This window comes from Nannospalax galili, unplaced genomic scaffold (genome assembly GCF_000622305.1).
Source record: "Nannospalax galili isolate Female #2095 unplaced genomic scaffold, S.galili_v1.0 scaffold139, whole genome shotgun sequence".
NCBI classification, from domain to species: Eukaryota; Metazoa; Chordata; class Mammalia; order Rodentia; family Spalacidae; genus Nannospalax; species Nannospalax galili.
In genome coordinates, this window is record NW_008345884.1 from 6,788,635 (window position 1) to 6,806,821 (window position 18,187).

At 38.8% G+C, this 18,187-nt stretch overlaps 1 protein-coding gene across 1 annotated transcript in view; it reads right to left on the reverse strand.

The window, feature by feature from the left end:
* Oxct1 (3-oxoacid CoA-transferase 1) overlaps nucleotides 1-18,187 on the reverse strand; it is a 170,414-nt gene that overhangs the window by 4,296 nt on the left and 147,931 nt on the right. Inside the window, exons 15-16 of the mRNA XM_008842101.3 lie at nucleotides 8,519-8,599; nucleotides 2,774-2,875 (exon numbers count right to left, since the gene is read on the reverse strand). Coding sequence (XP_008840323.1) covers nucleotides 2,774-2,875; nucleotides 8,519-8,599 — 183 coding nt within the window. The remainder of the gene's footprint in view (nucleotides 1-2,773; nucleotides 2,876-8,518; nucleotides 8,600-18,187) is intronic.

Genomic DNA, 18,187 nt, shown 5'->3' on the forward strand with positions numbered 1-18,187 from the left:
AAATATCTGCAATATGTTCTTACACAGGATTAACATATTAACTACATATGACAAGAAGTTAATATCCAGAATATATATGGAATTTAAACAAGTCAACAGCAAAATAATCCAATTAAAAGTAGGCAACAAATTTAAATAGATATGAAGGGAAGATATACAAACAGCCAATACATTATATGAAAATTCTTACCATCATTAATCATTAATAACTGTAAATCAAAAACGTGATGAGATGTTCCCTACACCAGTTAGATTAGCTATTATTGGAAAGACAAAAGATTCTGCTCCTTGGTGTTTTTGCTAAGATTAAGCATAAAGTCACAAAATAACAAGCGCTGGCAAGGATATATAAAAGTGACACTTGATAAGAATATAAATTAGTAAAGCTTTTGTGGACATCAGTATAATATTTCCTCAAAAATTAAAAGTAAAATTACCGTATGATCCTGCAACCCCATTTACACCATGGAGATGAAATCATTATAACAGACATAACTGTGGTCCACATCCACTGTAGCACTCTTCATGATAGCCAAGAAGGAGAAACTAAGTATCCACCAAGCACTGAATAAAGAAAATGTGGTATGTATGTACAATGGAATACTACTATGTGATAAAAAATAAGAAGGAAACTTTGAACTGTGTGGCAACAAGTGAACACATATGAAACTGTGTTGAGTGAAATAAGCAAGGCATCTCAAATGAGTACTGGATGATCTCATATGTACAATGGAAAAAACTTTAAGTCATAGAAATTGAGACTAGAATGGTGGTGCCCGAGGTTGGGAAGAGAAAGAAGCAAGAGAGGCTTCTGAAGCCTCTTTGAGGCAGGTGAACCAATGGGCACTGAGTTACTGCCAGGAGCAATGTGTGGTGTGCACCGCCCAACAGTGACTGCCTCCCACAGCAGCAAGGTGCTGTGTGCTTCTAAAGCCGGAGGAAAGAAATTTAAGTTGTGTCTATCATAAAGAAATAAGAAATGTTTGAGTACACAGACATGTTTACCCTGACTTGAACATTATACAGTGCATACGCATATTAAAACATCAAAAGATGCCCCTAAAATGTATCAATTTTTATATTAGTTTAAGAGGAAGTCATACTCGAATATAAGGGCCACAGAGATATTTCCAATATTTGGAGATATGGAAACTAGCAGAGTTCATGTTTGCTCTCTCTCTGTCTTCCTTTCTCTGTCTCTGTCTGTCTCCAGATATAAAACAAAACAGTAAAAAAATCCTGATATATTTGCATGAATTTTTCAAAAACAAGTAATAAGTGTTTTATGTTGTATGTTCTCTTTTGTAGAAGAAAACTGCCAATTCTACGGTCTCAAAAAATGTTGCCTGACAGAAGCTGACCGTTCCACACAGAAGGGAGTAAAAGAACAGCTTGTCATGAACTGTTTGCTATTTCCCTGGGATAAGAAACCCTAAGTAGTTCAAGTATAAATCATCCCTTTTTCTTCCAACCACCCCCACAGTTGGGGTTACTGGAAACTAATTAAAAATGCATTTTTCAAGCAAGGTATTACTGAGAGACTGCTTTTTTTCCCAAAGGGAAATTCAGTAAAGGTTAATAAACAAAGATCTTGGTACACTACTAAGAGCAGTTATTATGTACATAATGAATTCTACAATAAAGCTGTTTCAAAGAACTTTGTTATGCACTGATAGGTACAAAGCAAGCATGTAGTGCAAGGAAGTTATATATGAAATCTATGTGAGACTTTCTCAAATAATTTCTGTTAGTTTCTCAGCTGCAACATTAACATATTTTCTTTTCATTGCTTTATTTTAATCCACTCTCTTCCCGTCATTGTTTCAGGGGCATATATCACTTTTATCTTCAATTAACTTTAAATTAACTGAGTCCACCTGTCAATCCCCAACAGGAAGGTGACTGGTGATCTAGAACAAGCACTTATAAAGAGTAATTTTTTCATATTCCAGCATCATTCCTTAGTTTAAAAAGGAACTTGAGGGCTCTATAAATGGAAATTGTGGGGCCAGCAAGATGGTTCAGAGGGTACAGGTATTTAATGCAAAGCCTGATGACCTGAGCTCAAGCCCTGGGATCCACATGGTAGAAGGAGAGAAACGACTTCTGCAAGTTCTCCTCTGACCGCCATACGTGGACATGTAAGCCCCCCCACACATACATACATAATAAGTAAACAAATGTGAATTTTAAAAAATGTAACTAAATAAATGTAAATTTAAAATAGATAAATTTAAGTGGAAATCCTCCCCATATATTTATCTGACTTACAAATCTGTTTTTTATATACTATCATTTATCTCCAAGTAGGACGCAACTATTTTGCAATTGCTACATTCTAATATTGCTAATGGATGGAATAAAAACACAGAAGTAAATCAAAGAGAATGTGATAAGTCATAGATGAGTTTAAGAGTAAGGAAGTACCATTTTTCTATGTGTGGCTCACATCAAGGTTAACCCACCCGACAAAGGGCAGAGGCCCGACTGTCAGGGATTTCACAGAAAGCAGATCAGAGCTGGAGCCTGTCCTTCCATGTCCTGTAGTTGCTGCTAGTTCCTCCTGCTCCTGTCTCACTCTGAGCCCAGCCCTGGCCTAGAGTCAGCTGACAGCTTCCACTTCTACCTGCTCCACAAGGAGGCACCCTTTCCTTCTGCTCCTGTTCAGGTCAGCTCCTCAAATGCTCACAAAAGAATAGCTCTTCTCTTATCAGCCAACTACCCAAACTGTGGAACAGTAAAAGAGGCTGGTTCTGCTCACAGAAATACTTACCACAAAGTCACAGCCAGTGCTCTTCTGAATGTCATCCACTGTCAGGCCTTCCCAGAGCTCAATCAGAGTCAGCCCTTTCTTCTTGTCCACGTCAAATACAGCCTGTACAAAGTCAGGAAAATGATAACAATCGTTCCCACAAAAAAAAAAAAAAAAAAAAAAAAAAAACCAACTGCAATAAATACAAAAGAGATAAACTCTCACATTCTTAAAAGAGAGACAAGATCCAGGACCAAAGACTAAAAACCAGAAATTATAAATAAATGCCAACTCTAACTGCCAATTAGTTGTTGAACTTTGTGGATGCAGAAAAGAGTGTCAACTACAGGTGACATCTTAGTACTTCAACCCAATTAAAAAACTTTCTTCATTTGTTAGGTCTAACACACTGGGTAAAATGTCCGAGAGGTGACTAGTGACCTGAAGAAAGAATGGACTCAACGAACAAACAAGAAGGGAGGTGGCAGGTATTTGGAAAGAGAAAGGATAGGGATGAAGAGAACAAAGCTGTTGGGTAATAATTTCAGGAAACAAAAATGATACTGTGACATACCCAAAAGTAATTATGAAATAATAGCTGCCTTGGTCCTGAAAGCCCGGTCAACACATCCAGATAGCTGTTAAGCTGTCCACTGCTAAAGTTCTCCCTTTAAAATTCCACAAAAACACTTGGGTCCCAAAAGGAGGGAATGAGAATCTCCCTATGGTGAGCAAATCAAATGAAATGCTGGCATTCAAGGCAGACATGAGTGACAACCTCACCTTGAACATTTTGCTCCAACAATGGCCCACAGTCCCCAGTGATGGCAGCACCACAAAGTATGACTTGACCATAGCAGAAGGGATCTACAAAAGCATTCAATATAGCCTTCTGCTTCAGAATTCTTCAAAAGTCTTCTCAGATGGCTGCTAGGACTCTGCTTGGTTCTGGAGTATGGCTCACTTGTCTGAGGGAAGATCGTCTGCTCATAGGAAGCTCTAACTGTAAGGCCCGAATGCTCCTCTGGGCTGTCAACCTTGTACTACGGTCCTCCTCCTCCATGCACTAACAACGCCGCTGTCAGCTCTCATGGGGAGTTTCCCCTTTCTCAGACTTAAAGGTTATGCTTCCCAGGCTGGATTTAGCTTAAATGTAACTATTATTTATAGCCTTCAATCTTTAATTTTGACTACCTTTGAAGTCAAACCTCACATTGTCATGTTTAGGCACACTCCTGGCCAGAAAGCAACAGGAAGTGAAAGAGCACTGGCTTTGAGCTGAACTGTAGCACAGCTCTGCTGCACAACAGCTATGCAACCTTGGTGAGCCTGTGGTTGTACAACTCCTGAGCTTGTGGTACAGGATAAATATAGGAAGATAATGCCTTCCCTGAACAATATCTGGGCTGGTTTAGGTGTGTTCTCACTCCTTAGCAGAGTAACTCGTCACTTGGGAACTCAATTCAAAGCACTGAGATCATTAATGTCTCTAGTCGGTTTATGTTTTTCTCTGAGAATTAATGTCCTGGGATCAGGAGTGCTTACCTCCCTTGTGTGGTTGATAGCCTGGTTAAAAATACTGAAAAGATTATTTAAATTTACAAAGAAATACTTGAGCAAATTCTCCTCTTGTTTGCACATTTTATGTTTCCCTAAACAAAACTTTTTTTTTTTTTTTTTGCTTTCAGTAGAAATCTGTGTTTCATGGGGAAAAAAGTGATAATTTGGAAATGTCTATATATTCCATTAGCTGGCTTTATTCTGCAATGACAATTTTTAATGGATATTTTTTGTTTGCAGAAAGTGTGTCTAGAGCACCATTCAAACTGATTTGCTTTTTCATGCATTATGAATAACTATAAATTTATAAAAATGGGGAAAACAACACAAAAAAGAATGTCTGGATTATGTTACTAGACAGGGACTGAAGTGATTTAGGGAAGTGATAGCTGTCGTATCACGAATACAAGGCTTCAGGAATCAGAAAGATAAAGTCTATGACAAATTGACTCACTGCTTTAAAAAAAATTATTAATATCTTTATCAAACACTAAGAACTCCAAGGTCATATAATAGAAAGCCAACCATCTATAATTTTTAAAAAAGATGGAAACTTACTTTTGAAATATTTAATATTTCTAGTTAGTATTCTAAGGGACAAACAAAAATTTAATTAAAAGAGACTAATGCTTAAACACTAAATTATTCACTGATTATAAAAGTAATACTGAAACTATTTTGTTTTACAGGTAAGTTGAATACTTTATTACCATCATAAATGATACATTATGGAGAGGACAGTCAATTATAGCCGGGTACTGGTGGGGAAGGTATCTTTTATAGCCTGATTATAATCTCCTCCAAAGGACAACAATGGCATTTTCCTTGGAGCTGCTCATGGAACACTCATTTCCTTAACTAGCACTGGCAGGGCGCTGTCCTTAGTGGCACTGCATTCCCATTCACTCAAGTCACCAAGTATCTATTGGGCACCTGCTCTGCATGAATCAAGAAGTAAACATGTAACTTCCCTCAGATACCAAAGTTTCAGATTGGCTGCCTTGACTGCTCTCTTCTTTCCTACACAATGTCACTTACAGTTCATGCTCTGATTGCTGCATATGCTAATGGTTCATTCCAGTACTGACTTCTCTTTTGTGCTCTAGATCCAAATCTCCCATTTTTCCCTCTAAAATTTCAGGAATATAAAATTGAGAGTGCTCAAACAAAACCTCTTCTCTTCTGCCTCCCATGTTCCTCCTCTTGCAATCTGGGGTTTGGGTTAGGACACAACAGGTCAAGCACTCCATCTCACCAGAAAATGCAGGAATCACCTCTGTCCTACCAACTGTACCCTGCTCATCAAATTAGGTTGAAACCATTTTAGAAATTTCTTTAAAATCTCTTTCTGTTTTTTGATTTAGGATCTTTGGATTTCTTGCCTACATCATTGATGGGTCCTTCCAACTGAAATTGTCTCTCTTCTTTATTACTAATGCAAATTTTTTTTCCTAAGCAATAAAAAAAAAAATTCCTGAAGGCTTCCCATTCCCTTCCTGATAAGAAACACATTTTAGAAGGGCATTATACATGACTCTGTTATCTGCTCCTCACTGTGTTTCCTGCTTTCGCTTCAGAATGTGGGTGCGCCCTTGATCTGAGTGGTCCCACTTGCAGGTCCTTGAACAAGCCAGGCTTTCCTCACCCCTCTGAGATGTGCCTATTTCCTCCTTTTGCCTGCAAGGTTGTCTTTGATTTCCTTTTAAATTATAAAATTCCCATTTGTCTTTCAAGACTTACAATTCAAGCTATCAGATTTCTCAGTAACATAAGTATGGTACATTTGTTTAATGAGGTTACTGAGCATGGGCTGGGTACCCTGCTAAGTGTTGCAGGAACAGTGGTGAGGGAAATAGGCAGAGAATTAGCGGTTATTTCAAATACAACTGTGGGTGCTAAGTTAGACTAAGTACAATGATTCAGGGAAGCACTTGCAAGACTTGAATATAGGAAACACTTGACAGAGAAAAAGAAAGAAATATATGGCTGAGACAAAAGATGAGCAGGAATCAGTTCGATGGATGGGATAGGAAGAATGGTCCAGGGAGAAAAGGAATCTGTGAACTCCCCAAAGAACATGATCCAGGAGAGAATGCAACATAGCTCACAGCATTTTAATATGGCTAAGATGAGGGGAAGTTAAGTCTGAAAGACCTGATGAGAAAAGGTATGAATGATGCAATGCAGTGTGTGGTGCCACCTTGGTGCTGATGCCCAGGCTGCCAGGCTGCTCTCCTGCAGTAACTCAGCATCTGCTGTGCATCCCCCCTGCACCTGCTATGAAGTTTGTTACTCTAACTGCCAAAGATGCTGGATGCCTGCTGTCTAATTCTATTAAATGTGTCCCTTAATGAGAGAGACTATGCCCTCCTCCTTCTTGTAACCCACATTTGGAAACAGTCTGGTTCAGAGAAGGTCCTCGAAAAAAAAAAAAAAAAAAGATGACTAAATGAATGAATGGGTAATATATAAGAATGGGAACGATTAATGATTAATAATAAAAGGAACTTTATTCAGGTCATTAAGCTCAAGTACTCATGTAAGTTATGTCATAGGAAAATGCAGGTATCAGATGGCACAAACTAGAGTAAATGAGGGGGGGCGGTTCCACCACTCTGAGGATGACATCTTGTGTGCTGAGAAGGTTCAAAGCCTCTTTGTGAGGCAGGTGGAAACTACAATGAGGATTCAAGGACCGGTGGGATTCAGAGGAGCAGAATGTGCAGCAGGAGGTTCTGTAGTCAGAACTGGGGGAGACGAGGGCAGGGTAAACATGGGCAGAGGCAGCAAGGAGAGGGCTTACATGGGAGAACTGGAAGATCAGATTGAGGAAAGACTAGTGCTAGAATCATCCTGATTAGAGCTACCATTTTATTAAAGGAATTGGGGGGTCAAAGACTGCTCTGGGGGTGGAAAGACAGCTCAGTGGTAAGAGCAATGGCTACTCTTGCAGAAGACCCAGGTTGAAATCCCAGTATCCACATGGCAGCTAACAACTGTTCATAACTCCAGTTCCAGGGAATCTGTCCTCTGCAGGCACTGTACAGCAAGAGTGTATTTACATACATACAAGCAATATACTCATACACATAAAAGTAAATTTTAAAAAAATTTAAAAAGACTGCTCTGTCAATATCAAAGCAACAGATCTTCTCAACAAACCCTGTCTATAATTTGGGGGAGATTCAAGAAACTGACAATGACTTTTATGCACTTGCCCTTCTCTACATGGCACATTTATGGAATTTGACAAACAGTCCCAGAAATACACCCCTGAATAGACCCTTCCTTAAAAATCCAGCTTCTGGGGAGTAACACAGACTTAACCTTCATTAAAGGCCTGCTTTAGGTGTTTCTTCCCATCATGTAGGGAAGGTTAGTGAGCCACACAGTGCAAGATACTACTACCACGGCTCTGGGCAGAGAAAAAAAGCATTGCTGAGAGTTACGAAGAGAAAAAACCAACAACACGGTTCTGTGGTTTCACCAAGTACTAAACCAAGAAAAATCTCCTTCCCAGACGACTCATGAGAATCATGACATTCCCACATATTAAGTTCAAATCTGGGATAGAAATCCGGCTCAACATAGCTGCCCCAAATACTTCTCTGATGTGAGCATGTGTTTTCAACAGTATAACTGGTCAACGTTTTCCATTAATGAAGAAAAACATAGAGGCACAGCAATGACTAGTATTCTGAAGTCCCACTTCATAAAGTTCAGAAAGCAGCAAGAAACAGAATACTTGTCTTGCTCATTGTGGGGTCTTTCAAACTCAACTTTGAGTGAACTTCCTAACATGAAAATCCAACGCTTTATTCTTGGGATTTGGGCAGGCAAGGAAGAAAATAAGGAAGGATATGTACTCTGAACTTTACATTTATCATCCATCTTGACATCTTAATAGCCAAATTTAAGGATCAACAAAACCCTTCTCTGATTATAGCATGCTGTCAAAGTTAGCAAGGACAGTAGCTCAATTTTGTGTGTATATTTCCAGGGAGCTGTACATGAAAAAATTATACATTCTGAAATGTTAAGTTAATTAATTTTCCCATTCAATCTACCCATAGGCTAAATTAATCTTATGGTATTGATGTAATATAATTTCAGAAGGTAATAAAATACATAGACTATGTTCCTAAATAAACTAGAAAAAAGGCAGTAGTAGATATCAGAGGATATAAATAAAGGGAAGCCTTTTACCTTTTCTGTAATAATGCGGTTGACACACTGCTTTCCTGTCAGTGGTAACGTACACTTCTCCATGATTTTATGCGCATTTCCCTGTTTTAAAGAAAGATAAAAAAGCACAAACAGTTAGGGAGCAATTCTCATTTAGCACTGGTGTAACTCAGGAAAACAGAACTATCAGAGAACAGACTTCTAACTACAGGCTGTTTCCAAACCTTTGCACAGTCCAGCTCTTCTCATTTTAGAGGTAGGCTCTACCCTTGAAATAACAGAAAGGATGCCTACAAATAACCAAAGATGTAAGTGATTTGGGAAACCCTGTGCCACAAATGTGAATTCTCAAGCTTCAATTCTAACATCCTCTTTATTTTTCTCTTCCAGGGAATGGTCCTCATAAAAGCTCCAAAGTTATTTGCCAAGGAAAGGAAGGATTTGTGGAAGACAAACATGTAAGCTCGCTCCCCCTTTTAATACACATTTAATTTTCTTTCTTGAAAAAAGTAGCAGTTGCACAGAAAACAGCATTTCCACATTTAAAATATATTTACATCTGTGAATGTCATAATTTGGGTTTTTTTTTTTTTTTTGAAAGCTGAATAACTGAAAACAACACATCGTGAGTGAGGTAGAGCAGACCAGAAAGGCAAATCTCATAGCTGAATGCTAGCTTTGAATACTTAGATACATGTCAATCGGAAAATGCAGAGAGGTCAGGAAACAAATGGCAAGGGCCGGGGTGGCTTCATGGGATGGGAGATGGACTACAATGATATAAAGGGGGAAAGGGGAGTAACAGGGAAGAACTAAGGTGGGGAGTGAGAGGGCAGGACAGAGGACAGAGTATGGGGAAGAATAACTAACACTAAAGACCTTCAGGAAAAAAACTATGGACATCTACCATATAGAAGCTTCTTAAAGTATGTGTATGCACACACACATACTAAAATGTTTAAAGGAGTTACGCTACATCAGGGGGATATTGCCCCTACTGGACACCAGCAAGTTAATAACTAGCTGAATGCCAGGGATGGACTCCCTCTTTGAAGCTGCTGACCAGAGGTCTCATAGACCCTCAAACAATACTGACCATATCCCTGCTCTAGGTTACCCACGAGAACTTGATAGTAACCTATTGCTGAAGACACTGCATATATGGTGGGGGGGGGAGGAGGAGGAGGAGGAGGAGGAGGAGGAGGAGGAGGAGGAGGAAATAATAATCAAGATTGTACTGGTACTGACTTCAAAGCTTCATCTCTACTGGCTAGCTTTCATAATGCTGGAAGACTCTATACATGCGAGAGGGAAAAAAAATGCATTATTCTTACCTAGCTGTGAATCTCAGGTGCTTCAACAACTGGTCTGGCAAGATATGACCTCTGGTGTAATAGTGGCAGGAACAATATGGGAGTGACCAATCACTTTCTAATTGGATTTAAGGTCTATGTCATAAGATGGAGATCACATCTCACTTGATATCAGGCCTAGGAACATGTGGCTAGATGGGTCACAGGCCATAGGGGAGAAAGCTCAATTCTACTATTCTGTTAAACAGATATAGTATTAAACCAACTCTTAATGACATTGTTATAGATTAATCCATCCCTCAACTCTCACCAGAGATGTTTCCTTACATAGAAGACGGTGATAAACACAGAAACCCACAACTGGATAGCATGCAGAGAATAAAAGACTGCAGTGACCTTGAATTGGACACCTATATCAAACTTGTGCCTTTCAAGACACAGGATCATTGTGGATGAGGGGACAGAAGGATCATAAGGTCAGAGGTGATAGATGTCTATAAGGAAACAGAGTTTTCCAAACAACTGGTCAGTTGCTCATATGAACTCACAGAAATGGTGACAATATGCACAAGTACCATGTAATCTCAGCCAGACAAACTTCCAGCATAGGCACAAAGAAGTGGGTAAGAATCCCAATCCTACCTGAGAACTATTGGGAACTGATGGCCGCTGGGAAGAGGAAAGTCAGTCTCTTTTAAGGATATGACTTGGTAGGTTAATCAGGCTCCAATGGATGGATTCAAATGGAGGACATTTGGGGACACAAATTAAACTCTATAGGTATGTATATATGTAAAATAGTGTACACTGAAATCTACCCAATGACTTTATAGACATACACAGGTGCCAAGGATCCAAGTGCAACAGATTATGACTAGTAATAATCAGATACATACAGATTAGAGACACATGCACCAACATCTCAGTGTTATTAGCAAAAACAATGAGTCTTTCCATAAGAAACAGTATATTTTAAAATGAAATGGAGATCTTTTTTAAAGGTTAAAAACTCATCCAATTTTATGTCTTATAGGGCTTATACTGAGTTCAATACTCTATAACTGTATTAATTCAACAGCGAACCTTAAAATTTTATAGCCACTTTTGAAAGAGCTGTATCTTTACTCTAGAAACTGTTATTGAGTATATTAAAGCAGTAATGAAATGCTTCTTCTAAAATATCAAAAATAAATAAGTGTACATAAAATTGGGTAGTGGACACTAAGGAGTGGGGAGCAATAGGGGAGGGGATCTAAATATGATCCAAATATAGTATGAAATTCACAAAAATTCAATTAAAAAGGAAAATATATTTAGCACGCTATTTTTTCTTGCCTATTAATTTCAGACACTTCCTATTGATTTCTTGTTGTGTTAGATTTAATTCTCTTACAAGCTGCACTCACATCCCCAATATGCCTGTCATCATTTTCTGTACTCCAAATATGGCATGTCACGATGTGTTATTAATTGCACCGTTAGAATTGACTTCATTCTGACCTAATGACCACGCAAAACAGACCACTGCTGGGCCAGGTAACTGACTATGTCACTTTCTCATGTAGCTATTTTACTCCCCAGCGTTTGTTTGATGTCTAGCTTTGCTCATTTTAATATGTGTGACATGGCCTAAATGAATATTTCTTTTCAGAGTCTCTTTCAGCCAGTTTCTTGTAAAACAGATGAAGGATTATGAGCAGAGACTAGGCTTTTAGAAGTGGCCTCCCAGGCACGTTTGTAAAGTATTGCATATTGGCCAGCCTTGGATCTCTTCTGATTATTGTTATACTCCTTTGTAACTAGTAAGCATTAGGATCATAAATTAATAATTCTCTTGTGGTTGAAGGCTGGCCTAGTACATTCTGGATCTTCTCTTAAAAGCATCAAAATGCTTTGACTGCTTTCTTTTGGATCTAAACACACCACATATGACGGATGCCACCATCATCCTCAGTCATCTTCATGTTGTGCCTGTTGGTGTGAGACCAATTACATGTTCAGAGGCAAAGCAGTTCAGATAACTGGGCTTAATTATGATCTCACTCCTTATGATAACTTGACAAGTCTGCAATACACCAATACTAAAAGGCTTCAGTACACATAAGTTAGTGCAAAGCATAAAACATATTCAGAAGTTTTTTAATGGATAGATGAATGAATAATGAATGAATGAATGGGAATGGAAAGGGTCTTGAATTTGGATAGATGTCTTTAAAAGAAATTTTCTATTGCCTTAATTTAGTCAAAATTAGTGTTACCTGCATATAAAATAGCTAAACAGCTTGCCTTCAAAAACAAGTTCTTTGTTTCTAGATCTTGCTGTATTAGAAAATGTAAAAATGTACGGATGTAAAGAGAACCTCATTTTCACTTCTCTTCTACTTATCTCTTTCCTTATGAGATTTCAAATTCTGCATGTCACAGACGCTAAATTAAACAGCTGAAATTAACGATGAACATTAAACTTCTACAGTTGTCAGGTCTTCTTACATTTAATGTAACTCAAATAAGGCATGTCACAATGAATTCCAAGCCTGACTTCAAACACAGTGAACAATCTGTAGGCCTCTGAAGAGCACTTCCTGCAGGGAGCTCTCACTTTGTTCTCATTATTAGAGAAAGAGCTACATATCTGGTATGAAGGCAGCCACTTGGATTTTAATAAACAAGCTCCATTTTAGAAATATGAATTATAACTGACAACAGGAACAGTGTTGTATCAACACAGACCTTTTATAAATGGGTTTCTGCATAAATAATACAGCACAGATGTAAAAGGTATGGGCTATTTATATTTATCAAAGGGCTTGTGTGCAAAACCTGGCCCTGCTCACATTACCTGTGGGAGACCCACGTGTCCATTCTTCTTCACCCATCTCATCTCACAAGGTTACTATTAGATTTCAATGAAATGCAACTACCTGATACTTAGAAATACTCAATACATGTTAATCAACCTATACTTAAGATTCATATAACTAATTAAGAAATTTTTATGAGTTTTTAAGTCTGACAGAAATAATCAGAAAATGGGTAAACACAATTCCTGAGACCACAGTACATGTTTGGAGGTAAACTGTATGGCTAACTTAAGAAACTGGGACCTGGTGTATTTTTGCAGTTAGAACAATGTAGCTAGACAGTTCCATTCACATTTAGTTCTAAGACATAGCAGAGATCAGGGAAAGAGAGGAAATGTGATGCAGAAAGATTACAAAGTGTCACAATTTCAATATGCAGCAATAATTAGTGCTGAAGCCAAAATACGACTAACTCCCACTTTAGCACTCTATACTCACCACGTTGGGCTGAACATCACGGTGTGGCATGGCAGCTGCATGCATTAGTGATTCACAAAGCAGGAACAATTGCTAAGTTTTGAATGTTTAAAAATAAATCCTAACAAAGGCAGGCAGTATAGTGTGGCAGAAACACACACACACACACACACACACACACACACACACACACAACTCCCACTTTAGCACTCTATACTCACCACGTTGGGCTGAACATCAAAAACATTAGAGGAAAAGACCAAAAAACAGGTCCCTTAAATTCCTTGTGTTGTAGTCCTCAATTGCCTCGTTCCCCTTTCCTAATCATGGGAATCAAAAGAAACGTTCTGAAAGTGTCATGAACTAGGAAGGCACAAACTGATGTTTAAAAAAACACCCAGCATCTCACTGCTCATCCTTATCACTATTGTTTCCTCATCTTCTCCAAGAGGACAGGCCTGAAAATGCAGAGACATGGATATAATGTTCAAATGTTCAAACACTTAAACCAGATGAGTGGTACATGGCCCCAGACCCAAGCCTTGGGAGGCTGTGGCAAGAGGACTGCAGGAGCAAGGAATTCAGTACTAACCTGGGCGATGCAGCAAGACCCCAACTCAAATACATAATGCCTTGACTAGTATTCGGGGCTCTGGATTTCACTATACCACAAGTTCACTTGTGAACTTCATCATAACCTTGATAATTCCTAAATTTGTTGCTTCATCTGTTTCCCCAGCATATTTCTCCCCTTCAATACTTAAGAGGGCACATGTTCAAGATTTGGGGCACTTCACAATTTTGTTGTTCAGTGACAGGCCTCAGGACTTTCTATTACTTCTTCCTTGTAACCTCGTCTTAATTCTTTAGATTTCTAAATCAAATCCTGGGACTACAGTCTGAAGTAATGAACAACCCTGGTTAAATGGCAATAATGCCCCTTGCTATCATGACAGTAAGTTTCAGAGTATCACCATGAACCTAATTGCAGATAACCAGCTTATTTCCCCTACAACAGAATGTTTTAGGAATTGGTTGCTCCCCAAATAACTAAGCCTTTAAGGTTTTGTTTGTGTCACCAGCTACCAGGAGCACGCACTGTCTCACCCCATCACCTCAGATCCAAATGGCCATGTCCTTCCTAGTCTTCAGAACAACCTTCTCCAACATCCCTACATGGTGTCCACCCCAGTGTCCCAGCACCACCTGGACCCAGTCTGGTAGCACTCTTTGATGTTCTTGTGCTTCCCTCCATGCTGTATTGTTGACCTCCAACCACCCCCGCCATAGTGTCTGGCTCTATGCTCAATCATCTCTGCATCTGCAGCAATGAGAAGTACACTAAGCAAACCACAATGATCATCAGTATGTGCTGTCTGAATATTACATTCTGAATCAAGGAACTCTGACAGAGTTGGAGCTATAAAATACATGTAACTAAGTATCTGCAGACCAATGGGGTCTTCTTTGTACTTCTCCTAAGTCCACTTGTACAGTCCCAGCAGCTCTGAGCTCAACATACATTCAGCGAACACAAGTGCTTCAAAGGGGCTCACAAGATTTGGGGGGAGGCAAGTAAAGGGGAGAAGCAAAGACATCAGGCCTACAGTATGAACATAGAACCTTTATAAGGTGAAACAGAATGAGTTACTCTGCCTCTTCATCTGCTCCTTCCTAATCCTGAAGGCTTATCATAATCTACCATAGAAGCTGAACTCAGCATGATAATAATGAATACTTTGGTACAGGAAGCCAAAGGCAAACCTTGACGCAGTAGCATTAGAAGCCTGCTTGTTATCATGCCCAGTGCCTTCTTTCTCCCACTGATCATACCGCTTAAAGCAAATGAACTATTTCTGCCATGTACACGTGCCTCATTGGGGAAAGCTATATTACCGATTATAAGACTCTTGGGTCACTATGATTAATGTGGGTACAGAAAACTAAAACAGATTAGCTAAAACAAGAAAATTCAGGTACATAGAACAACAGGCAGGATGAAGATATTTTGGCCTTTCCAGACATCCACTTGGTAGATCCCAACAATCCATATAGGACTTCAGTGGAGAATGCTCAGTTAGCATGGAGAACTTCTGCTATAATGAACAATTTCTACATGTGGCTGCAGTAACAGTTTGTAGTTACAGGGACCTTCAAGGGAAAGACTGGTCAAATGATACAATGGATATGGCAGCCTCTTTTCCTAAAAAGTAGCTTCATGGTTGAGAGGTGTTGAGTTAGAAGGCCCCCTTTCTTCAATATAATCATAACTGTGGCTACCTTTCACTTTCTCTGGAAAACTAGCATCCTGCAGTCTCTGGAGTCTGGATGACAGAGTCCAGGAAAAGTAGAAATTCTTATTTTCTTTCCATTCACAAATAGGTATGCTAACTTCAACAGTTTCTCTTTTCCTTTTCATTAAAACAAACAACAACAACAAAAAAAAACAAGAAAAAAACAAAAACAAAAACACAGGCTATTCATGCACAAACTCAAATAGTTTAAAATTATTAGCTTAGCTGGGCATGGTGGTGCACACCTTTAATCCCAGCGCTTGGGAGGCAGAGACAGGTGGATCTCAGTGACATCAAGGCCAGCCTGGTCTACATAGTGAGTTCCAGGACAGCTGGGGCTACAGGGAGACCCTGTCTCAAAAAGACATATATATATATATATATATATATGCTTATCCCTCTGGGTCTCCTGCGCTATCAGACAAACCATACATTTTATGTATACAGGAAAAATAAAAGGGCAAAACCATGTAAGAATTCTTAGTTTTTAAATTTTCTTTTCTGTAGTACTGAGGGGTTGAAACCAGGACTTTTTACATGCTAAGCAGCAGTCTAGCCCCTCAGAATTTCTATTTTTTAAGGTAATTTTTTTTTCTTCAAAAATGTACAGACTAACAATTAGTTTAGAATGAATGATAAACTTTTAGGGATGGAAAAATTAATTATGAATTAATCCAAACAAAGAAATCATTTATTTAATTTGGGATACTTTTCAGCGTTGAAAGGAAAATTATCTCACAAAGGATTCTCTCGGGGCTGGAGAGATGGCTCAGCAGTTAAGAACACTGACTGTTCTTGCAGAAGACCCAGGTTCAAATCCCAGCACCCACACGGCAGCTAACAATTGTCCGTAACTCCAGTTCCAGGGCATCTGACAGCCTCTTCTGTCCTCCACTGGCAGTGCACGACAGGGGTGCACTTACCTACATGCAGACAATACACACATACACATAAAATAAAAATAATAAATAAAATATTTTAAAAACTCTCACAATTGTTGGCTTTTAGTAACACATTTGGTCTAATATAAATAAGATTAATAACTTTCAGTCCATTTTTAGAATTCACATTCAGAAAAAAGAAAAGAGAAGATACAACAGCAATCAAAATTTCTACACAAGACCTGAAGATTTATTCTCAACTTCATACCAACATAATTATGATTCTTTTTATTCCTTCATATTCCAGGCTGCTCACTGTAATAAAAGCAAAATCTAAACCCGTATTTCTAGAAATAGCTCTTGGTGGTGCTGGAGAGATGGCTCAGCAGTTGCTCTTGCAGAAGACCAGGGTTCAAATCCCAGCATCCACAAGGCAGCTAACAACCATTCGTAACTCCAGTTCCAGAGAGTCTGACACCCTCTTCTGTCTTCAGTGGGCACTACACAACATGAATGCACTTACACACATGCAGCCAACACATTCATATGCATAAAATTAAAATAAATCTTAAAATTTTTAAAAAGAAATACGTGAAGAACTCTTAAAAAAATTAAAAATGAACCTACCATATGACCCGGTTACACCACTCCTTGGCTTATACCCAAAGGACTCGTCCTATTGTAGAGACACTTGTACATCCATGTTTGTTGCTGCTCTTTTCACAAGAGCTAAGAGATGGAAGCAACCTAAGTGCCCCTCAACTGATGAGTGGTTAACAAAAATGTGGTATATTGCCAGGTGTGGTGGCGCGCGCCTTTAATCCCAGCACTTGAAAGGCAGAGGCAGGTGGATCTCTGTGAGTTTGAGGCCAGCCTGGTCTACATAATGAGTTCCAGGACAGCTGGGGCTACAGGGAGACCCTGTCTCAAAAAGACCAAAAAAAGAAAACAAAGTGGTGTATTTACACAATGGAGTTCTCTTCAGCAGTAAAGAAAGACAAAATAATGAAATCTGTAGGTAAATGGATGGATCTAGAAACTGTTATACTAAGTGAAGTAACACAGACTCAGAAAAACAAACGACATATGTTCTCCCTCATATGTGGCTCCTAACACCTAATCCTTTTAAATTCCAGGTCATTTTAATAAGATGATGCTATACAGCAGTCCCTTCTGCATGAAATAACTACCATCATCACGACTTCAGCTGAGCCCAATTGCTAAACATCACAATTGTGCTTGTTGACGGTAGTGATCATTCATTAAACGAGGGCCAAGCAGAGTCATTGGACCTCACTGCATTATCCAGCCACTCTTCCCAGACAACTGAATGTAATTTGACCCTAATCACACATGGCCTCCTGGATTTGGGGAGGGCTAACGTATACAATCTGGGGAAGGCTAGGAAGAGAAGGCACGACTTATGCTGGGTAAAGGATTTCCAATGTGCATACCCTCAGGTCATACATACACCTCAGCAACCCCTGTTATCTTGGTAAGTAAGCTCAATAAATTCATTGGTTCCCCAGTAAAACTTTAATCAAATATTGGCTTGACAACAGAGCCCTGAAAGGGAATAAGCACTACTTAGCATCCCCAGGAAAAGAAGTCTCACAACAGATGGAAAATTTATTTGTTAATGCTATTGTGTCTCATAACTATAAAAAAAAAAAACGAGAATGTAAAAGATGTTAAGAGGATATGGGAATGGAGATATGTTCTAAAATAGAAAAAATAAGAAAGCCTAAACAAGTGATGATGGTCTGTTTAGGTTTGTTATGATATATAAAGGATGACACAAAAATAATATATACATAATCTTAAAATGCCTATGGTCATAGTTTAGTCAACTAGTTTAAGAAACAAAATATATATCTAGTCAAAGTTCATCCGAGAATATTTTTTTTTTACTCAAGCCTTATCT